General features: G+C 42.7%; 1 protein-coding gene across 2 annotated transcripts in view; it reads left to right on the plus strand.

The window, feature by feature from the left end:
- Positions 1-12,444: 12,444 nt before the first annotated feature.
- Scn11a (sodium voltage-gated channel alpha subunit 11) overlaps positions 12,445-24,315 on the plus strand; it is a 143,278-nt gene continuing 131,407 nt past the window's right edge. Inside the window, exons 1-2 of one of the 2 annotated variants that reach the window (XM_087216475.1) lie at positions 12,445-12,568; positions 21,039-21,413. In XM_087216475.1, coding sequence (XP_087072601.1) covers positions 21,147-21,413 — 267 coding nt within the window. In that variant the 5' untranslated portion in view covers positions 12,445-12,568; positions 21,039-21,146. The remainder of the gene's footprint in view (positions 12,569-21,038; positions 21,414-24,315) is intronic. The other variant, XM_087216468.1, reaches the window with a different exon arrangement.

A 24,315-nucleotide genomic window follows, 5' to 3' on the forward strand; every position in this document is an offset into this window, starting at 1 on the left:
TTAATGGAAGGAATTGTCTGATTTCTTCTTTAATTTCCTCTGTGACCCATTGGTTATTCAGAAGTGTGTTGTTCAATTTCCACGTGCTTATGAAATTTTTTGAGTTTCTTTTGCTATGGATCTCCAATTTCATCACACTATGGTCTGATAATATACAGGGGATAACTTCAATTCCTTTGCACTTACTTAAACATGTTCTATGTGTGAGTATGTGGTCTATTTTGGAGAATGACCCATGTGTAGCCGAGAAGAATGTGTATTCTGATTTTGTGGGGTGGAAGACTCTGTAAACATCTGTTAAGTTCATTTGTTCAAGAGTTTGATTGAGTTCTAGTATTTCATTACTTATTTTTAGTCTAGTTGATCTATCTATTTGTGACAGTGGGGTGTTGAGGTCTCCCACTACAACTGTATTAGTGCATATATGACTTTTCATGTCCATTAGTATTTGTTTTATATAGTTGGGTGCATTAGTGTTTGGTGCATAGATATTTATGATTGTCATCTCTTCCTCTTGGATTGTTCCCTTTACAAGGATGTAGTGTCCTTCTTCATCTCTCTTAATCAGTGTTGGTTTGAAATCTACTTGATCTGCCAAGAGGATAGCTACTCCTGCTTTTTTTTGGGTTCCTGTCACATGCAGCATTGTTTTCCACCCTTTAACTTTCAGTCTATGAGTTTCCTTTTGAATGAAGTGTGTTTCTTGTATGCAGCATATTGTTGGATTTTGCTTCTTGACCCATTCTGCCAGTCTATTTCTTTTGATTGGTGAATTGAGACCATTAACGTTGATGGTTATAACTGAAACATATTGACTTGTCATTGCCATGACTTTTTCTTTTTGTTGGGTTCTCCCCCTTTCCATTTAATTCCTTGTCATGCCAGATGGGTTCATTCTGCTTTGCTTCCTGGGGTTGTGATCCTCAATGTCTGTTCCTAGGATATTGTGTAAAATTCTTTGGAGTGCTGGTTTGGTATTCACAAAGTTCCTAATGTGCTCTTTGTCATGAAAGTATCTTCTTTCTCCATCCATTTTGAAAGCTAGTTTTGCAGGGTCCATCAATCTGGGTTGGAGGCTGTTTTCTTTTAGGGCTTGGAATATGTCACTCCAAGCTCTTCTTGCCTTGATGGTTTGTGTTGAGAAGTCTGCTGTGATTCTGATGGGCTTTCCTTTGTGTGTGATTTGTTTCTTTTCTCTGACTGCTTGGAGAACTTTGTTCTTCTTTCGTGTTTCTGGAATCTTAACACTTATATGCCTATGTGTAGATTGTTTTTGATCAAGGCTATTTGGAGTCCTATATGCCTCACTTATCTGTATGTCAAGCTCTTTTCCCCTGCTTGGGAAGTTTCCTGCCATTATTTCTGGGAAGAGATTTTTTTTATGTCATCTCCACTCTCTCCTGTTTCTTCATTGAGCCCAATCAGTCTTATGTTATTCTTTTTTGCATCATCTAGCAGCTGCTGGATTGATTTCTCATGTTCCCTTATAATTTTGAAGCAATTTTTCTTTTCCTGGTCACTGACTACAATCTTATCTTCTATATCTGAAATTCTGTCCTCACATTGGCTCATTCTGCTGTGTAGCCTTTCAGTGGAGTTTTTCATGTTCTGAAAATCTATTTGCATCTGTTTTATGGATTCCATTTGTTTCTTATGTTGGGATTCCATCATGTTTCTCAGCTCCTCTCTAGATTTATTAACCATGTCTTGCACTAGGGGCACAATTTCTCCTGTTATCTGAGAAATTATTTCTGATTTCATTTTTTCCAGATCCCCTATTGTTGCCAGTTCAGTGGGTCCAGGTGTTTGAGTATCAGAGTGTTCCATCTCATTTCCCTTTGGGGTTGGTGTCGGTGATCTGGAAGTCTGGTTTTGAGACTTATTTACGTGCTTTCTCATTTTGACTGGGGCGGGGGGTCTGTTAGAGCCTGCACGGATTACCTCCTCTGAGCTGGGTGAGGTGGGACAGGGGCTTGGAGCAGCGGTAGGGATGGTGACCCAAAAGCCCTTTCCTCTGGGCTGGGAGCAGCAGGAGGGATGGTGGCCGGGAAACCCCTTCCTCTGGACCAGGAGCAGTGGGAGGACGGCACAGAAGCCCCTACCTCTGGGCCGGGAACAGTGGGACTCAGTACCTTGGTCTGGTGGTCCGGTGTCCTCTGCGTCTTTGTAATGTGGAATCAGGTGGCTGCCTGTTTGCAGCGGGGTGATTCGGTGTCTTTTGCGCGACTCAGGACCTCGGTAGGGCGTGCACAGACCTGCCTATCTGCAGCGGGCTGATTCGGTGTGTTCTGTGCGGCTCAAGACCTAGATAGGGCATGGGCAGACCTTCCTGTCTGCAGCAGGGTGATTTGGCATCTTCCACGTGACTCAGGACCTCGTTAGGGCGTGCACAGACCTGCCTGTCTGCAGCGGGTTCATTCTGCGTGTGTTCCGCGCGACTGGGGACCTCGGTAGGGTGTGGGCAGACCTCTCAATTTCTTATTGATGGAATTTCAGATTCATTTCTTCTTTGCTGGATGACTATACCTAGCGATGGTAGAGATGGTAAACCAGTATTTATTCAACCTAAGCAGGATGAATTCTCAGCTAGTGGATCTGTTGCTTTTGTCTCTGCCACCTTGTGGTTAGAGTTTTCTGGGTGTCTGTGTGGTAATTGAAGTTGCAACCTATAGACCTTGAGGTAGCTGCTGACCTTGAGACTCCTCTCCTTGATTTCCCTTATCCTGTTTATTGCCCTCTGAAACAGAAGGTAGAAAGAAGAAATTCTTGGAAGTAGTAAGAGGCCTGAAGGCCAGAGGGAAAAAGAAGAAGCTGGCTCTCCACAAACTTCATAGAGTGTCCAGTTTTAATAACTAGACCATAGCCAGGAAGGATGCACATGTTTCTGGGGTCCCCAAAATAAGCTCTGTAGAAACCTCAAGAGCCCCCACCTCTAACTAAATCATGCCCAGTGGTGCATGCCCTATAGAATAATCCTAAGCAACTGAAAGTGACTCCAACTGAATCATAATTAATTATGATCTCATTTACATTGTGGTTTTGACAACCCTGCCCCATGGGCTTTGGGCAACATGACAGTTCCGACAATTCCTCACAGGTTCTAATAGGGACAAAAACTCCTCTTTTCAACAGAAAAGAGGAGACTTGTTCCTGATTGGAGTGGTTGCTGTGCCAGTTCAGAGAGCTGCTCTCTCCCAGAAAAAAACACATATAGGCTCTGACACCTGGGTTCTTCAGGACCATGAGCTTGAGGGGTGTATCCTTGCTAATAAATCTGCTTTCACTTCTACAGTACTTCTGTGTGTCATGCTCAATTCTTTCTGCTGGATACCAAGAATCCAGGACAGTTACAACCCCTGACAATGCATTCTCTCCAGGCTGGCTTTGTGGAATCGTGGTCTGTAACCTGCACAGGTTCTGACCCACTGGTCCACCTCATTCTCCTGCATCTTGGCCGTTAGCACTTCCATCCTGTCTCCCTCACAGGAGGTGGGATACTGTTGTGGGAACCTTCACCTATGCTTGCTGTGGGCTGGCATTGCTAGCCCTCACCTTGGGGAGCACTCTCTCACCCCTCTTTGTTTCCACCCTAGGCTCACTGTTCTGGTAATCCTGCTGGTGATTCCTTCCATGCAGATAATATCTGTAATGGCTAAGTTCTGCTGATTTTACTGCCCTGCAGTGGATCTACACCAGGGCCTGTAACATTTGCCGCCTTGGCTCCCTTTTCTCCTTAACAACATCAAACTCCAGTCTCTCCATCTCCTATACTTGGAAGATGCACCCTGGGGTTATTCTTGCTTTACAGCAGCTTAGTACACAAATACATCTTCCTTTTACATTGAACCATTTCATTATTCCTAAAACCTTCTTTGTGATTATTTATCTATTTATTTATTATGATACTGGGGATTGAACTCAGGATATTTGCACTGAGCTACAAACCCAGCCCTTTTAAATTTTGAAGCAGGCTGTTGCTAAGTCACTAAGTTGCCTTGGCTAGGTTTGAACTTATGATCCTCCTGCCTCAGTTGCCACCAATGTGAGGCCACTGCACTGGGGTCTCTTTGCCAGTACCACCGGTGCCCTGGTGCAAGCTTGTGGTCTCCACCTTGTGGCTCATTGTTCTGGTAACTGTGACTGGGGCTGGCTGTGGCAGCTGTGGCTTCTTCAGGGGTGAGATAATAACTAGGGTGGTGATGGGGCATCAGGACTCTCTGTGGTCCGATATCTGCTCCCACTCCTGTGCTCCGTCTTCCAACCCTTTTTCTACTTCTGTAATTGCAAAATTGCCTTTTGATAGTATTTGTTAAATTACCATGTAGCCATGCAGACCTCGACATTTTAATGTTTTCTCCTAGATCATATAGCTAAAAACTCCACGCTGTGTTCATTGTCATATAATACTGTGCGTGAGAGTCTTTTCTGGAACACAGCTCTGTAAGTTCCTGAATTTCCCTTTGCTGATGGTGTTACTTGGTGCCTTTGCCTGTTTTTTCTCTCTGTGGCCACAGGATTATTAATAAAATCCCAGATTTTAACAGATTCTTTGTCTTAAGTGTTAGATTCTTTTTTCTATGCATCCCACATGAGTTCATCATTATTGCACCTGTCTTTCCAAATGAGTGAAGGCAGAATGTTTCATTTGATCCCCTTCCACCCCAAATGCTTTATAATTTAAACCAGCTTACAGACAGAAAAAAACAAGAGCTACAACCTGTTTTGTTTTATTGTTGTTGTTTTGTTTTATGCATTTGTTTTTGTTTTTCGTGGTACTAGGGATTAGCGTCAGGGAGCATGGAACTACACCTCCCGCTCTCTTAGAAATCTCTATTTTGTGATGGTAGCCCACTAAGTTGCCTAAACTCAGAATTGCAAAATTGTGATCCTCTTGCCTCAGCCTCCTGAGTAGCTGGGATTACAGAGTTTTATCGCCATACCCAGCACAATACCATCTTTTGAACAGAAATTAAATCTGCTACTGAGGCCACTTGGGTTTCTTTAGGGTGAAAGACATCTAAGCCCACCTAGGGCATGGATGGTGTCCAGAACCTGGGACCACTTAGCCCAGCTCTCTGACTCTCTCTCCTTTAGGCTACTTTCCTGCCAACAGCGCAAGCCTGTCACGGGGTCAGAGTGTAGGTAAATGGGGTCTGGCCGCTGTGGGAGGCTGGGGTGTGAATAAAAGCTCAGTGTCACCAGCCCTTCCTAGAGCCCAGGAGAATCTGCACCCTGAGTCTCTGAGGAGGCTCTGGAAGCTCTCCCCTCCCACCCCAGGGAAGCATGCACAGCTCTGAGGCTCTCCTTCCTTCCGATTAACTCTGCATAACAACAAAGAGCCAAACCAAGTGATTTAAATAATAATTTATCATATTCAGTTCACCATTAACAGCCATCTAGTGTTTCCATTGTCCTTTTAAATGAGTTTTTGTTCTGAGGCTCAGCTATTCTGTGTGTTCTATAAGCTTTTAGTGAGCACCTCCTCTCCCTCCCTGCTTCCCCTGCTCCTCTGCCTCCCTCTTCCTGCCCTCCCTGAGCTTTGAGGCACAAGTGGCATTCTGGAAGCAGCTGAGCCACTTCCCACCTAGTATCTTTTGTCCCATTTCAAAGAATGGAATGTTTATTTATGAGCATGAACTCCAGGCAGGGTGTTGAGAGACACAAGGAAGAGGATACAGTCCTTGCCCCAGACCAGCTTTCCTACCTGGGGAGGCTTGTCCGGTATGAAACAGTCAGAGGGAGGGGGGACACCACTGATCAGTGTGCAGGATGTAGTGCAGGATGGTAGTGCGGGAGCTCAGGTCTCCTGGAAGAAGAGGACTTGGCACCAGTGCCGAACATGTGTGAATTGGGGGAGGGAGTCGTGACGAGGGCAGACTGGTGGGGGTCTGGCAGGAGCACAGGTGTGGGCTGGGGAATGAGCTTTTGCTCAATGGGAGGTGAGGTGAGGACAGGGAGGTGAGTCAGTGCCCGATTAGGACAGCTTTAACTAGCCTGCTTGCTATTTTATCTCCTCTTGGGGACCACTTGGCCTGTGAGCCTCTCTTTCTTTTTCTTTTTTTTTTTTTTGGTGCTAGGGATGGAACTAGGGACCTTGTGCTTACAAGGCCGGCAGCGGAACCACTGAGCTAAATCCCCAGCCCTCTCTTTCTTAACCTAATGGTTTCTGGAGTGTGGGGAGCTCAACCTTACAAAGGAAAATAGGTAGTGGGCCCAGTCAAGTTTTATATTTTATGGGTCTGTTTCACATTTCTGTGCTGCTGAGAGGTGTATGTGTGTATAAACAGGAGTGTGTGTGTGTAAGTATATGTGTGTGTGCAAGTGTGAAAGCATATCCGGGTTTTCAGGGCCACTTGTCTGATACTGGGCTTTCTGGATTTGGGACTGGGGTAGTAATACAGAGAATGGAAGCAGGAGGGGCCTTGGAGACATGAAGACTGTGAGTCCCTGGGTATTCCACAGGGGCCCCAGTAGCAGTTCTCCTCCTCTTTTGAGACTTGTGAGGCTCCCAGAGAGTAGTGGATGGGCCAGGAGACAGGAAGTCTGGGCCTTTGGAGGGGCGGAGGGACACTCTCACAGTCTACTCCTGTCCAGCTGGGTCCCAGGGCTCTGCGAGCACACTGAGACATCTGTGGCCTCTTCTCAGAGAGCAACAACCTGCTGGATGCTGTGCAGATGGGGCCTCACCAGCCTCCGAAAGAGCCAAGATGCCAACAGGTTGAACTTCCCAGAGTACGGGTCACAAGGAAGCCAAGACAGTGGGCTGAACAATAGGCTGCAGAGGTACAGCTGGGGTCTTGTTCTCCAGGCAGCTATGAACATGCACTCACATGCTCACCACAAGGCTTCTGAGTAAAATGTTAACAACCAGGTCATAATTAATTAATTAATTAAGATTTCCAAGATCTATTTTTAATTTCTAAAATTAAATATAAAATTGGCAACAAACTAGATAAAACAATGTTACATTTAATTCCAAATTATGGTGATACAATGAGCCTGAGCTACTTTTCTTTAATAAAATTTCCATTGGGAGACCATGTTATTTGTTTGAACAAAATACTTAGGTAGCTGGGTACAGTGACCCATGCCTGTAATCTCAGCATTTGGGAGGCTAAGGTAAGAGGATTGTCATGAGTTTGAGGCCAGCCTGGAAGCTAGTCTGGACAACATAATGTGACCTTGTCACAAACAAATAAACAAACAAACACTGTACTCAGACAAATTGCTTTAGATGGAGGATCAGCCCTCAACAATATACATGCAAAAAGATAGAGAAGGACATCTTTAAAACTCTTCAAAATGTTGAAAGTAGCCAGTTGTGGTGGTGCATACCTGTAATCCCAGCACTCCGGAAGGCTGAGGTAGGAAAATTGCAAATTGGATCCCAGCCTGGGCAATTTAGCAAGACTCTCAAAATTACAAAACAAGAGCAACAACAAAAACAAACCAAAAAGGAGGAGGAGGCTGGGGATGTAGCTCAGTGCTATGGCCCAAGTTCAATCCCCAGTGCCTCACACACATGCACGCGCGCACACATACACACACACACACACACACACACACACACACACACACAAACTGTTGAAAGTAATGTGTTTCATTCCCCCCGAGGAAAGCTGATGGAAAACTGAGGTGAATAGAAAGAATTGAGTGGCACTAGGAAAGGCTAAGAGAGAGATCTTTCTTGCTTGGGGTTCTGAGTAGAAACCTGTTCTTGCTCTCTCCCCAGAAATGTTTGTGAGATCCACGCTGTTCACTGATGCTTTTGTGAGAGCAGGCTGTTCAGGAGGGCCAGAAGAGAGGCACAGCAGGAGCAAGCACAGGTGACAGCAGAGAGATAGGCGGTATCATCTGTGCTCTGATAATAAAAAACATTCTGTTAATGGTGTCAGATGACCACAGGGCCAAGCACGCCTGGAGATTTGGGTTGGGCTGTCTTACAGGCATTTGTAGGAAGTTTTGTGCTCGCAGCTGTGGAGAGAGAATTAAAACTCATCAAGATTAGGTTTTCGTATTGAGCAATTAACCCCAAGCTAAGTGAGGAACTGAGGAGGAAGGACTTCCAATGCCCTCAGGGATACCCAATCACTCTGCTTCTGAACTTGAACTTCAGCTGTTAGATGTTTTCTCTCCTCTTGTGCACACTGTGAATTGTTGCATTCATTGCTAGATGTGTTTAAATGTGCTCCAAATAACACCAGCATTCACTTTCCACCTAGCTAGGGAAAAACAGAAAGAAAGCTGAAGGGACCAAGCAGGGTGTCACAAAGCAGTCCCGCCTCAACTCTTGCACCCCCTGTGCAGGATGGGCCTGGGAGGACGGTGGCCTTGCAGTCCAGTGAGGTGTGTCCTTCTGGTCACTACAGCTCGACCCCCTTGCTCTGTGCATTCTCTGAGTGACCCCGCAGGAACATGATGTCAGGGCAGGCCGCACAGTTTCCAGGCAAAGGGTAGCCCTGTTTGCTGGTCCCTTTTACAGCTTTGGTGGTGCTGCTGCTGTAAGACTTTCCCCTGTCCTTCCTCTCCCTGCCTCCCCACTAAGAGCCGAGTGAGAAGAATGAAGCCAGGGTAAACTGAGAAAATATTTGAAACCTATTAAGCATGGTAACAAGTTTATTGTGATGCCTAAGTTAATTATGCCCTTTTTGACTTCCAGCCAGTCCCTTCACTGGGCTTTCCATATAGACTTGGGCATCTACCCAGCCTCAGCTGGCAGCATGGCTGTCTGCCTGCCTGGTTCCTTTCCCCCCTCCCTCCAGCCACATCTTCCCTGCTCTCTGCTGCAGAGATAAGTCAGCAGCCCATTGCAGCTGGGACTTGCTGGAGTTTGAGTGCAGTATTGTGGTGGGCACAGAGTATGGAGTATGCGTGTTTATATCTGTGTGCAGTGTAGAAATGTGGTGGCTACTGGGTGACCACATACATAGACATTAACTCTTACCACAGCCATTTACATTTATTTATTTTTCAATTCTTATTTTTATTGGTACATATTTGTAGCACGTAATGATTATACTCCTCGTGGGGAGTTGGTACATGTACATAACATAACTTAATTATTTTTTTAATCTCCTTCCCCTCCCTTCATCTCTGGTTTCCTTTGCCTTTTGCAAAAGATCTGTCTCCCTATTTCCTATTATCTTTCTTTTATTTTGGTCTTTATTTATATTTTGAGTTTTTCATATAAGAGAAACCATGCAATACTTAAGCTTGTGTGTCTGATTAATTTCTTTTAACACTATGGTCTCAAGGTGCACCCATTTTCCTACAAATCCTACTGAATTTATCCTTTATGGCAGAGTAGTACTTCATTGTATATAAATACCACATTTTCTTTACCCATATAGGACATATAGACTGCTTCCAAGATTCATTATTATGATTTCTGCTGCTATAAACATGGGTATGCATGTGTCACCGTAGTATGATATCCTTAACTCTTTTGTGAAGATACCTAGAAGGAGAATAGCGAGGTTGCATGGAATTTCAGTTTTTTGAGGAATCGTCATAATTATTTCTATAGTGGTTGTACTAGTTTACATTCCCACCTACAATTTATGTTTATTTTGACCAGATGTGGCCAAGGCAGGGTGGTCAGTATGTGGGACAGTGCAGCAGACTGTCCATCTGGAAGGCTGTCATGACTGTCCAGGTGAGAGGTGTGAGGGCTTGTACTAGGTGAAGTTGGCTGGGCATGAAAGAAGGGAGTGAGGGACAAGACCTTACAAAGGAGGACCAGACCTATGGAACTCAGGAGCCAAGGCTGGGCTTCAGGAAGGACAGTGGAGGTTATTCACAAATAATTACAAGGCACCTGTGAAACGATATGGACAGTTTTAAGCCTGGAGGCATAGCATTGAACAAGACCATGAAACTCTGTCCTTAATGAGTATGCTTTTTAGAACCCTGACAGCAAGTGCTTCCCAGGAAATCAATTCTGTACTTCCCTTGAATTATGTCCACAGAAGTAGTCACGGTGAATTCTCCTTGGGCTGCTCCCTCTGGGTGCTCATCCCTTCTGCTGTGGCACACTTGTGCCTTCAGCATTCCCCATTACCATATGGATGGTTTATCATCAGTGAGGTTCCAGCAGTGGTGCATGTTAAAAGACTAAAAGACTTGATTGTTATGCATAAGGTAACCTCGCGTTTAAGATGGTGCCAGTGCCATGGTTGTCATGTGACTCAGTACAAGTTCAAATTCAAACTCTAGTGGTATTGAAGAGGTATTGCAGACGGTGAAGATTATCCCTTCTGTGCATCCTTATCTTCTTCTTGACCTTCCCCATGCCATAGTCACCCTCATAGAGCCACTTGAGGTTGTTTGCACATTCCCTGAACTCCCAGGCCTGGATGTTTCTCTTATGCTTTCATGGAAAGCTCAGCCCTACTTTATCTGCCTTGAGTTCTTACTTATCCTGTAAGTCGTCTACGGCCATACTACCCTGAATGTGCCCAATCTCGTCTGATCTGGAAAGCTAACCAGTGTTGGGCCTGGTTAGTACTTGGATGGGATACTTATCCTGTAAGCCTCAGCTCAAATATCACCTCTTGTTAGAAGCCTTCCCAGAATGAGTTGTTTCCTGTTCCACACTGTGAAGGCCTCTGCTTGTATGGCTTGCAGCTCCTTGATAGTCTCTGGCTTGTTGGATAATTTTTGTGCTTTTATTTTTTCTCATAGAGCAAACTGCATGCTCAAGGGAATATCTTTTTATGTTTTTCAGAACATTGCTTGATGCTCAAGGTCACCTTTGCCAGATGAAGGGATGGGTGGCATAGCTGCTGCTCAAGCTGATGGGCCTTACCTGGATGCTGAACCTGATGCAGGCCTGCTTATCAGATGGCGGGAAGGAGACTGGCAGGCTCTCAGTGCCTGCCAACACCTGGAGGAGGCAACATGCAGGTATGGGGCAACCCAGACATGCCTGATGTTGGATGGATGCTGCACAGGGGCTCTGCCACATCAGTCTGATAAACGTTTGCATTTCCCACAGGCCAAAGGAGTTTCAGGGTAGTCCTAAAGGCAGACGCCAAATTGCTGAGGTGGCCTGTATTTGTGCATTACTCTGTTGCTTAAGTCCTCATACTTGAAATCATCTGCATTTACCTTGAAGAGGGAGCTAGATTCTCTGAAACTTCCAGAAGCCTGAAGGTAACTTAATAGCTTAGAAAAATAATATTTGCAAAGAGTTGATATTAAAAACACCAGAACCAAAAACAAAACAAAACACCAGAACCTTTCAAGATAATGGATTTAGAGGCATACTACCTTTTCAAATGCACAACCATAAGAATGCTTATTTACTTGAAGCACTTCTCTCACTCTTTGGTCTTCTCTTGTTCCAAGAGTTATCCTGAAATCAGACAAAGGCTTAGAATTCTGATTCCTGTTTTTTAAAAAAAGCCAGGCTGTATACACCACTCCAGGCCATGGGCTAATCCTGTGTCTGTGATTTTAGTTCTTTTCCATAGGAGTGAGACATTAGGTTAGTAGGGTGAGAAAAGCAACCAGGCATTTTTCCTCTTAAAAATCAACAGGCACCTCTATATAGTGTTCACCAAGTGTTTTCATAGTTATTATCTCATTTGCTCCTTCATGGTAAAGAGGTTTAAAAGAATTAATCCATTTTTATAGGGAGAAGACTAAGGCTCAGAGAAATTAAATAATATGTTCAGTACGTTGAAATTTAGAGTGGTGGAGCTGAAAGCAGTCTTCAGCGTCCTTCTGTCAGGACTGAAGTCTGCCTGTGACTCCTCACCCATTCTCCAAGCACCAACTTCCATCTCCTGCCTCCTTGTAACCCTTATCTCGGTTGGCCACCAGCTAGCCTCATGAAGATGACAATAGCTGACAACAGTTTATGGTGGATTACTTCCCAGGCAGATTTAAATTTTCTCTAGAAATTAAAAACCACAGAAGCTTATGTGGAAAATCGTTGGGTTGGTGACAGGTTCGTCTTGGAGTTGTTTTGGTGGTTAAAGGGGTCTTCTTGGCACCCCTCCTATGGCTACCACATAAGCAAGCATGTGATATTCCCAGGTTAGGCTACCAGGGTTGATGGCACAAGGGAGAAAAAAAGAAGAGATGCTGAATGGGTGCCTGCTGAGCAATTTCATGTTTATCGGCCTTGGTAGGTCCTTTAGAGCAAGACCCCAGCACTCCTGGGTTAGGTGGCTGTGAGTTAAACTGAATGCAGAAACAGAGCATGGCTGTTCAGATAGAATTTTCTGTATTCTCTCACCCACTCGGATGAGGCCAGAGAAAAACAACAACCTGTTTCTTTATTAATGAAGCTTTCTGCAGAGCTAGATTAAGCACTGATTAAAGGCAGATGCTTCCAAAGTATAAATGTAAGTACCCTCTCAGTCACTTCTCTGGTTACAGGGTTTCCTACACGATTCTTTAAAATCACTTTGGCTGTCTTCCCATTTGCCTTCCTCTACACAGCTTTGGAGCTGCTCCGCCCAGTCATTCCGAGCTGCTCCTCCCAGGAGTGAACACTCTGGCGAGAGCTTTGAGGGGAAGCATCAGGCTGCTACCTGGAGCCACGTTCCCAAGAAGGCAGGTAAGTTTTCCAGGCTGGAGGCCTCCAACCTGTTCCGTTCTTTTAGGCCTGAGACCTGCCACTGTGGAACCTGGTTTGTTGTTTTCATCAGGCTGAAGAACAGGCTTTTGGTAAACTTTCCTCTCAAATCACAGACAGAGACCAGGTGTGAGATACATAGCCCAAGTCATGGGCTCTTAGCTGGTGGGTCTCCTGACAGGGCTGGGGACACAAGACAGGGGATGGCTGGCTCCTCCGACAGGAGCTTGAAACCCTGGACTTTGTGTGGGCATTTGGACTTTTCTAGAGATGACCTCAAATTTGTTTCCATCTGAGGTTATGGTGCAAATCCCCCAAATATTTTCTGAATTACTTGTGAAGAATTAATCAGAAATTGATGTAAATTGTTTCTTTTTTGAAGAGTTAGAAAACTAATCATAAATTGGCTTTGGATTGAGATCAGTTATGTGAAAGTCTGTTCATGTTCATTTGCTCTTTGATTTTCTTATGGATCTATGAAAGGGGAAATAGACGTCATTGATTTTTTTGTTTGTTTGTTTTTGTAATCCATGTTAGTGAACATAGCTTATATGTCAACAAGGCTAAGAATTTGTTCAAGCTCCCACCCAAAGGGGATGCGAAGCTCTTCTGCAGGGCATATTTACCATTAGACTGTTTGCCTCAGCAGATGGGCTGGGGTTTCATGGTGGGGCCATTGGGATGCCTGGATCTGACATGTGAAGGGTGGTGGCAGTGGCCAGTGCCTGGAGAGGCGCATCACACGCAGTGAAGGTGCCGTGGACCTAGCTCTCCCCACTGGAGGCTGTGTGGTTTTTCTTCTCCTGAGTCCCTTCTCCTGTCTGCTCAGGTTTGTCAGCTTTAAAGGTGAAGAACTAGACAAGCAGGTGGAGTTACATGAAGGCTTAAGTTTGAGATTCTCTGACACTTACTCATATGATCTTGGGCAAATCTCTCAATTTCTCTAAGCCCTTAATGTCTTCTTTTATAAAATTGGGATGATATAATAATGTCCACCTTATAGATCTTTTGGGAAATTATGAGAAGAGACCTATTTAGAGCATTGATACAGTGTTTACTTCATAACTCTTATCTTACCTCCATGTGAATCTGTGACACTCCAGGTTCTATTATGAGTTTTTTTTTTTTGTACCAGGGATCGAACTCAGGTCCTTGTGCTTACGAGGCAAGTGGCAGAACCACTGAGCTAAATCCCCAGCCCTCCAGGTTCTATTATGGACTGCGTCTAGGCTGAAATGCTCCAAGTAGGTGGTTGTGAGCCTTTTGTGACTTCCCCAGTGATTTCCTTTTGTGTTTAGGGTAAAGTATGAGAGTCAGGGCATACAGTTTCCTGGGGAGAAAACTAGAGAACTACCCCAGTCAGGGAAAGTGAGTATCTGAGGATCACAAGGTCTCTTCTTAGGGAAGTGAGGTCCTGGTCTCCTTTCTTAAGTGAGTGTTGTCTGTCTGTCCTGAGGGACTGGCCCCGTGAACCTGCTGGGAAGGGGCTAGTCCTCGGAGGAGCAGGAGCAGAGCCCTCCGACAGCAGCTCTCAGCCTCCCAGTGCAGAGCTGGCTCATCACCACAAGAAGGTCGTGTGGAGCCTGCTCATGGCTCTCCAGGCCTCTGTGACTTTTCTTAGTTCACGTGTGGGGCCTCCTGACCTAGGACTGCAAGTTATGCTTGTGCCTGCTGCCTTTATGATTCAAGGGGACTTAGACCCTGTTAGCACATCTTTTATTTGACTCTCTTCTTTTGAATTAGAAGATATTTTGAGTCTCTGAAGGATTTTTACAATATTTTTATAATCCAAGAAAAATAACACTCACACATAATTCAAATAGCTCAGAGCAGGGAAATGTTGGAAAGGAAAATTATATTGAAAATAAAATATCTTCATTTTTATACCTACTCCTACTTTTAACCACTCCAGCTTTTAATTCTTCTGGTCATTGTCTCTCTAATTCTAAATTTACTCACAGTGCTATTTATGGATTTATCAAATTAAAGTAGAAGTTGTTGAATTGTGCCTAGGTGAGAGGAGGAATTTAGCTTGCTGCTGGTAATCCTTTTACCCTCCTCTTGTATAAATGAAGCGAGCATAAAATAAGGCTCCACTATATTCGGTTTTAGATTCATGATTGTTCCAGGTTACTTGTATTTTAAATGTGCTTTTTTTTTTGATATTAAATTCTTTTATTGGTACATTGTAGGTATACAACACAATTACATTTCTCATTGGGAATTGTACCTTTACATAATGCATCTTGGTTCTTATTTTTTCCCCATTCCTAGCCCTCCCTTCACACCCTCCACCCTTCCCTATTTACAAAGACTTTATTTCCATTTTTTCCATTTCTCATCATTTTTCCTTTCCCTTCTTTCCTTTCCCCTGCCCCTCCCACTACCCCTACCCCTTTGGACCTTTTCTTCCTATTTTACATTATCGATTATTCATTCTAATCATTGGTACCTTTTAGGTATACAATATAATGACATTCATCATTGGAAATTTGCACCTTGACATAGTCTCTCTTGGTTCTTATTTGTCACCCTTGCCCAGCCCTCCCTTCAACCCCTCCAGTCCTCCCTATTTACAAAGATTTTGTTCCTCTTTTTCCATTTTCTCATATTAATCCCATTCCCTTCTATCCTTCCCCCTAGCCCTCCCACTTCCTTCCCCTTTGCCCCTTTTCTTCCTATTTCACATTACCTATTATACATTTAGTCCTTATTTACACTTTCAGTTTCTCACACCAGAGAAACTATTTGGAATTTATTCATGTGTGTCCTATTTATTTCACTTAAGAGTATTGCCTCAATGTGCATCCACTTAGCTATAAATGACTCTAATTTCTCATTTTTTATGGCTGAGTAGTACTCCATTTTATTAAAAAACCACATTTTCTTTATCCAGTCTCCAGTTGATGGGCATTTGGGCTGTTTCCAAGATTTGGATATTACAAACTGTGCCACTATAAACATGGGTATGCATATAATCAATAAATGTAATACACCATATTAACAGAGCCAAAGACAAAAACCATATGAGCATCTTTTTTTTTTTTTTGGTACTGAGGATTGAACTCGGGTCCTTGTGCTTACGGGGCAGGCAGCAGAACCACTGAGCTAAATCCCTGGCCCAAAACCATATGATTATCTTAATAGATTCAGAAAAAGTCTCTGACAAACTCCAGCATCCATTCATAATAAAAACCCTACAAAAAATTGGAATAGATAGTTTTTATCTCAATCCGATAAAAGTCATCTATGATAAACTAACAGCCAGCATAATACTAAATGGTCAAAACTGAAAGCTTTCACTCTAAAATCATGAACAAGACAAGGATGTCTGCTGTCACCACTCTTGTTCAATAGAGTTCTGGAAACAGTAGCCAGTGCAATTAGACAAGAGAAAGAAATAAAAGGAATAAGGATAGGAAAGGAAGAAGTTAAATTATCAATGTTTGCGGATGACATGATACTCTACATAGAAGACCCCAAAAACTCCACCAAAAGACTTCTAGATTTAATAATCAAATTTAGTCATGTAGATGAATACAAAGTCAACATTCAAAAATCAATAGTCTTTCTGTACACAAATAAACTCACTGAGGGAGAAATTAGGGAAACAAAACCTTTTACAATAGCATCCAAAAAAAAAGAAAAAAGAAAAAGAAATAACTTAGGAAGCAGTCTAAGAAAGAAGTAAAAGACATTTACATTGAAAACTACAGTACTCTGAAAAAGGAGATCAAAGAGGATATCAGAAAATGGAAAGATATGCCTTGTTTTTGGACAGGATGAAACAATACAGTGAAAATCGCCATACTTCCAAAATTGTTATACAGATTTAATGCAATCCTGATCAAAATACCAATAGCATATCTCACCGAGTTAGAGACAATTCCAAAATTCATTTGGAACCAGAGAAGACCTATAATAGCAAAAACAATTCTAGGAAACAAAGGCAAGGCAGGGGGTATCACAATCCCTGATTTGAAATTATACTACAAATCTACTGTGGTAAAAACAGCATGGTACAGGAAAAAAAAAAAAAAAAAAAAGAACCAGACCCAAGGATGGGACACATTAGAAAATGCAGAAACAACTCCAAACATATTCAGCCAACTCATCTTTGACAAAGGAGCCAAAAATCTTCAATGGAAGAAAGATAGCCTCTTTAAAAAATGGTGCTGGAAAAACTGGCTTTCCATATGCCAAAGATTAAAGCTAGACCTACATCTTTCACCATGCACTAAACCAAAATTGAAATGAATCAAAGATCTAAATATTAAAACAGAAACACCGAATCTGCTGGAAGATAGAATAGGTACACTCTTGAAGACATTGGTATAGGCAAAGACTCCATGAATAAAACCCAATCACACAGGAATTATCACAAAGAATCAACAACTGGGATCTCATCTTACTAAAATGCTTTTGCACAGCAAGAGATATCACCAACAGAGTGAAGAGGCAACCCCAGAGTGGGAAAATTTTTTTGCCAGGTGTCCTTCAAAGGAATAATATCTTGAATATATAAAAAACTAAAAAAACCAGACCCTCTAAATTTAAAGACCCAATCCAAAAAATGGGCATCTGAAATGAATACATATTTCTTATGAAGAAGTAGAAATGGCAAATAAATATATAAAAAAATCTTCAATATCACTGGTCATTCTAGAGATGCAGATGAAAACAACACTGAGATTCCATCTCAACCCAGAAAGAATGGCTGCTTTCAAGAAATCAACCAATAACAAATGCTGGAGGGGCTGTAGGGAAAGAGGAACCCTGCTCCACTGTTGGTGGGAGTGTAGACTGGCGCAACCACTGTGGAAATCAATCAGTGTGGAGATTTCTCAAAAAGCCTGGGCAATGTAGCGATTTAGTGAGAGAGACCTCATCTCAGCATAAAAAATAAAAAAGGGCTGGAGATGCTTGGGCTTGGGCTCAATCCCCAGAACTGCAAAAAAAGGTTTTTTTGTAGTTAATGTTTGAAATCTTTGTCTTCATACTTGATTGTTAACAGAACTTGGAAAATAATTGCACTTAGTCAATTTAATTAAAAAAAAATTTTTTTAGTACTGGGGATCGAATTCGGGTCCTTGAGCTTGAGCAGCAGGTGGCAAAACCACTGAGCTAAATCCCCGGCCCCAATTTAACTTTTTGACCAAGTTTTTAAATACTATAACCTGTTTCCTGTACAGAAAAATTTCATATTAAGTTTTTATTTTATTATATTTTAAGCACATGTTTGCAATACATAATTACATGCCTTGTGGAAAATTGTTACATGTACATAATACATCTTAATTCTTTTTTCATCTTCCCCTTTCCCCTTCCTGAATATTTTATAAATAATAAAGATTTAACTCATCTCAGATTTTACTAATTATAGTATTGCCACATTGATTTTTACTGTTAATTTATCAATTTTATTAATGTTGTGAATGCAATGTTTATTTCCAATTTTCTAGAACTTACTTTTACTAAGGAATATTTGATTCTCCCATCAAGTTGTTTCAGTTAATAAGAAAATTTTACTGCATGAGGTTGAGTTGATCATTTTTTTTTTTTTTGTACCAGGGATCGAACTCAGGACCGTGTACTTGCAAGGCAAGCACAGCGCCACTGAACTAAATCCTGGGCCCAAGTTGATCATTTTTATAAAGTCCCCTTTTTCATGGGTCAATTTTTTTCAGTTTTTAATGTTACTTTTAAAGATGTAGTTCTCAGTTGTCTTATCAAATTTTAATATATGTTAGTCTCAGTGGTTGTCAGTTTTATTTATTTTTCTCAAGTCTTTTTTTTTTTTTTTTTTTTAATCAAGAACTCAGGGTCAAAATGGCAGGATCAGAGTTTCCAGCTTCCTCTTCACTGGTCTGTACAATGGCAGCAGTTCTCCACTGGGATCCTTGCAGTAACGTAGCATAGGGTCCAAATTTTGCCATCCAAGGGCTTTCTCATGTTATAGGACTAACTAGCACTCATATCCTGTGGACTGCGTAAAACCTTAATCTTGGTCTTAAATATCTTTCTTGAGCTCTATATCCATTATGCCCACTTCATTTATTTAAACTCAATTATATATTTTTATGAGTGTGGGGTGGGGGTAGAAAAAATTATTTAAACAGTATGAGCAAGTTTATCATCCAGGCCCATCATTAATGAGTTTGACCCTAAATGAGATAAAACGCAGTGAATCTACAGTACCCTATTTGACTCCAGTTGACCTATGGCTCAAACAGTATTAACATCGCATTGCCCTAAACCTCATGTGTTTGAAGACATACACTGCCCCTACCATGGCCCTTAAATACAATCCAACTACCTTGTTTGGGGTTGAGTGGAGAATCACTAATTCCAGCACTGGAAGAAAAGCTGGCTGAGCTGTGTGCTGAGTTTCCTCTCAATTATTCCTTCTTAATTAATTAATTAATTAATTAATTTTTGGTACTGGAGCTCGAACTTGCGACCTTGCGCTTGCAAGGCAGGCGCCAGAACTACTGAGCTAAATCCCCGGCTCCTAATGTATTTTGAAGAGAAGTTTTGATGGTGTTTTTTTCTTTTGTGTTATTTTTTTTGGCATCAAATGCATATAAACTATAATTTTCCTGTATGCGGGTGCTTCCTGTTCTCTCCACTTAAAAATCTCCCAAGCAGCCTTGACTCTGTTTTAAGCTGAATTTCTTCCCCCAAAGCTTTCTCCTTTCCTAGCACTCTCTATCTCAGTGAGTTGCACCACTGTTGATCCTGCTGACCAAGGCAGGAGCCTTGGTAAGGCGCTTTTCTCAAATCTCTCCCTTGTTCTTATGTAGCTCAGAACTCCATTCCATTAGGTCACCCTCTGTGATTTTCTTTGTTCCCGCAGTTTTCAAGCTCATTTCCTGGATTCTAGCCTCTTGTGTCTCAAACCCTGTCAATTCCTATCAGGTAGAGGAATTTTAAAAAACTGGTAGTGCTGTTCCCTGTAATAATAACAACAATGAAAACCCAATCCTCTGGCGATTTCCCATTGATCTTTACAGAGATTAAAGGCCTGCTCATACACATAGGGGCCATTCCATTCCATGAAATTTCCATTCTCGGTAAATAGAGCTGGTTGCTGAGCTGGGTATGGTGATACACACCTGTAATCCCAGCACTCAGGAAACTGAGGCAGAAGGATCATCATCATTTTGAGGCCAGTCTGGGCTACATAATGAGTTCAAGAACAGCCTAAATTACATAGTGAGACCCTGTCTCAAAAACAAACAAACAAACAAACAAACCAAAAAACAGCAACAACAAATAACTGCTTGCTGGGCACTTTGTTCTTTCTTACCTGTGGGTCCCTGAGTATACTGCTGCCATTAGGAAAACATCCTAATGTACTGTTTTCTTTTTTGTTTTGCTTTTGCTTCTGTTTTCCAAATCTGATGTGCCCTTCAGGTCTCAGGGCACCTGATTCCCCAAAACTGACTACACACCTATTTTATGCACAGATACAATATTGGCCCACTCTTCTGTAATTTGCTATGCCTGTCTCCTCTGCTACACCAGAACAGTATAACTCCAGAACTAGGAAGACAGGGAATGTGGTCTTTTCACCATCAGTGCCTAAAACCATGCCTAGACCATGCAAGAAACCAGTGGTGTGTTGGGTTCATCACTAATCCCCTGGAATGATGTGACAGCCAGTCCATTTAGTAAATAAGAAAAGGAAGAGGAGGTAGGTGTGGTGGTGCATGACTGTAATCCCAGCACTCTCGAGGCAGAGGCAGGAGAATTGCCATGAGTTTGAGGCCAGCCTGGGCTACATAGTGAGTTCAAAAAAAACAAGAAAAAGAAGAGGATGGCTGCCATAGGGAATAAGGACATTCAGCCTGAATACTACTGGTTTTTCTCAGGGGGTTCTCTATACCTGGAGAAATAGAGAAAGTCCCAACAGAGGCTATTGTCCTATGACAGAGGGACTCTCTTATTTCTGCTTTCCTGCAGCCTTACTTTGTGAGGGTCTGGGTTCCAGAAGTAAGAGAGCTGGTATAGGATTATAGGTATTAGCATCAACGTTCATATCTTTGTTTATGGCTCTTTTGTTTTCATTCTAGCACATTTCAAGAACTTTATAAACCAATGTGAAGAAAGACACATGCATGTATAGTTTTGCTTTTGTAACCCATGGCTATGCCCACCTATACATTCCCCTCCTGTTTGCACCATGCTGGCCACCTGTCTGCCTTGGCAGGCCCACTATTCAGCCTTACTGCCTTGCTCTATGCTTGGCTCTCAGTCTTACAGACTCAGCTTCTGCTCACTTGTTTCTGAATTCAGCTTCCTAACTATCCCTAGGTCCTCTGGGAATGACATCTTCTTTGGTCTTGTCTGTGTCCAGAGTTTCTGCTGTGCCCACAGCGGTGGTCACTTCTGATCCACACCATGGCCAGTCAACACCAAAGCCCTCTAACCTCAGCTTCAACCCTTGTAGATTCCCACGACACCATCTGTTGAGAGTGACATCGAGGGAGAGGTGCATCATTTTACCTCCTCAGAGCAGTCTGAGGACCTGTGGCTTGTCTCTGTCTCAAGGCTGAAGATGGATGACAGGTGCTACCCAGTGATCTTCCCAGATGAGCGAAATTTCCGTCCCTTCACTTCCGACTCCCTGGCTGCAATAGAGAAGCGGATTGCTATCCAAAAAGAGAAAAAGAAGTCCAAAGACAAGACAGCATCTGAACCCCTGCCTCGACCTCAGCTTGACCTAAAGGCCTCTAGGAAGTTGCCCAAGCTCTATGGCAACATTCCACATGAGCTGGTAGCAAAGCCCCTGGAAGACTTGGACCCATTCTACAGAAATCATAAGGTGATTTTGTGGGGATGTGGGGTTGCATCCAGTTATACATCTTACAGGTTCTCCAAACACTGACCTTTGGGTTTATAGAGGGCAGGCTGTGCCTCTCCTTTGGTATTACCCAATGTTATTGTCTTTGTAGTCCTAAGAACCCCTTTCAGTCCCCATTTTCTCTCTCTGATGCATGTATTGAGGGAGAAGAGAAGGACAAAGGGCAGCAAAAAGGTTAAAAAGAATAGAGAGAGCTGGGTGTGGTGACGCACCTCTGTAATCCCAGGATTCAGGAGGCTGAGGCAGGAAGATTGCCATGAATTCAAGATCACCCTGGGCTACAAAGTGAGACTCTATCGCAAAAAGAGAACCATCCCCCACAAAGAAGAATAGAGAAAAGTCAAAGTGGTAATCAGAAAAGGGGGCTGCTTTGGCAGTCAGAGAAGTGAGGTGTAGGTAATTTCAAGTGACTGGCTTTATGACTGGCTAAACCATTACAGATCTTCACTTTGTTAATCTGTAAAATGGGAATGATGTCTGATTTTTCTACCTCACCACATAGACATGCAATGGAAATCTTCATAAGTCGTCATTCTGGGATGAACATCATTGTCCAGGAATGCCCATATCAGCAATAAAATTTTACCTCAAAAAACTTTGCACAGTAGGCATTCTAGGCCATTAGATGAGATTAATGAAAGTTAAACCAACATTTGATGTATAATAGGAGTTTAAGAAATGAAATCTAAGAAAATGTTAACCAATGAGCACATGCAGATTACATGTAAATCGCACTTAAAAATATGCAAACTCTGCTGCTTTATCTATCTAAATACAACTCTTGTAGGAAATTCTAGTAAAAGTTCCTTAAAGGGCTCTAGAATGAAAAAAATATGTGTTCTGGGCTCCTCTGCTGGCTCCTGGACAGCTTGGGACTGTGAGACCAGTTTTCTTTCCTCGTTTAAAAAGGGTCTGCAAACCTTATTACCGCTTCACTGTGTGATCCAGCTAGGATGGAAAGCTTACCTCGTCAGACTGAGGTGGGAGGGAAGGGGCTAGGAGCTTGTAGGAGACCCAAAAAGTATGAGATGCTGAGAGGATCTTATACTGGCATCCATGAAAAACTTAACTCCTCAGAGAAAGGGTGCCTGATTTGTATATCCTTGAAACTGGACATAGTGGGGACTGAGTGTAGAGAGGAAGGAATAAGCAAGGGGAAGAGAGACAAGGGAGAAAAAGTATTTTAGTATTTCTTCTTTCCCTTATGTCCCAGAACTCCAGGGGCTTCTTGTTGGCACAGTTGTTGGCATTGAGTTGACTGGGAGCAGCTTCTTTGTACCTTGGTGCTGGATAGGGGACCCATGGTACAGGTAGTGCCTGGCATGCTTCAGACAGTCTTGGAAGGACACTGTTCCAACCTGGGTGGCTGTTGTATGACATCTACTTAGTGTGGGTCTTCCCTTTTAATCAGAAGACATAATACTTGTTTTAAGCTCTGCATACTCATGATCTTCTATGGCTGGCACCCTCAACAGCTGTGTAATCATCATTGGCACTGCACCTTACAGATGAGGAAAACGCAGCCTACACAGAGAAGTGCTTACACCACATCAGTGTGTGGTGAGGCTAGGGCTCAAGCTCAAGAGCTCTTTCTGCAGTCCTAGGCCAGATTTTCCCTTTAGAAGCATCCATTTTGAAGAGCTACAAAGGAAAGTGTGAAGAAGGGTCAACGAACAGGCAGGAGAAGCTGGTACTTGTCATTCTAATCATGAAAGCCCTAGCAAGTATAAATGCATCATTAGTTAAAATATTTGAAGCAGTTAGAAGTTATATCAATAAAACATCAAAATCAATAGGTACAGAAACACAGCTATGTCATTTTACATATTTTCTAGGGTGACCAACCTCAAAGAGAGAGAGTCCCCTAAGCAGGTCTAGGGATCTTGGAACTATGATATTAAAATAACCCTGTGAGCCATTTAATTTTCCTATGGAGGCCCAGGAAAATAATCCTATCTGCACTTTGCCCTGTAGCCAGATGCTCTCAGACCAGTGTATTCCAATAACTCACTAAAGGAAGGTTATGGTCGACAGTGGCTGCAGTTCTGGTACCTGAGTCAAGACAGCACTTGCTCAGATGCTTTTGGACAGGTTGTCAATTTCTGTTCTTCCTCTTTGACAACATGCTGAGATACATGCTCAAGTATGATTTTGTGAATCTGAAAGGAGCAAAGAGATGGAAAACAGGGATGACCTTCATCCTATGAAGGCTTTTGTAACTGACAGCCTTGGGAATGGATAAGAGGACAGTCAGATTACAGCTAAACGGAAAAAAAGGAAGTCTGGGGGCTGATATTAGAGGCCATGAGTGATAGGTTACTGTCCAGGAGTTGCTTCATTCTCAGAGCTCTGGAACACATTCTGGGCAGAAATGAGCACAGGCTTGGTATTTTTCAATGGAGTCCAACTGGGAGCTTTGAGTAGGACAATGCACGATTTGGCAGCTCTGTCCTGTATTTGGCATCCCTGGACCTACCAACCAGAGACCAATAGAGCACTCAGGTGTTGTGGCAGACAGTCAAAAACACCCACACATTTCCAAATGCTTTCTGTAAGGGCAGCACTCACCTCTTCCACTAGTTAAACACTGTAAAAGCAGATTTGTTCTTATTTGTATGGGGGATGGGCAGGATGGGAGACCAAGTCAGAGAACCTTGGTGATTTTTTTTTCTGGAAGATCTTAAAGGTTAGCATATATACTGGTTACATTATGTAGAACTACTGAGGGCTGCAGCGTAACTATATGGGTCCTCCAAGTCCCTTCATATCTTAAGATCATTAATAATAGTAATTTAAAATAATCTACTAATGTGAATACCCAAAGCCCAATTTCCATCTCTTTAAATTCTCTTCCAGTCCTCAC

Source organism: Heterocephalus glaber, unplaced genomic scaffold, assembly GCF_053883595.1.
Source record: "Heterocephalus glaber isolate CG9 unplaced genomic scaffold, H.glaber_assembly_v1.0 deba00000122, whole genome shotgun sequence".
NCBI classification, from domain to species: domain Eukaryota; kingdom Metazoa; phylum Chordata; class Mammalia; order Rodentia; family Bathyergidae; genus Heterocephalus; species Heterocephalus glaber.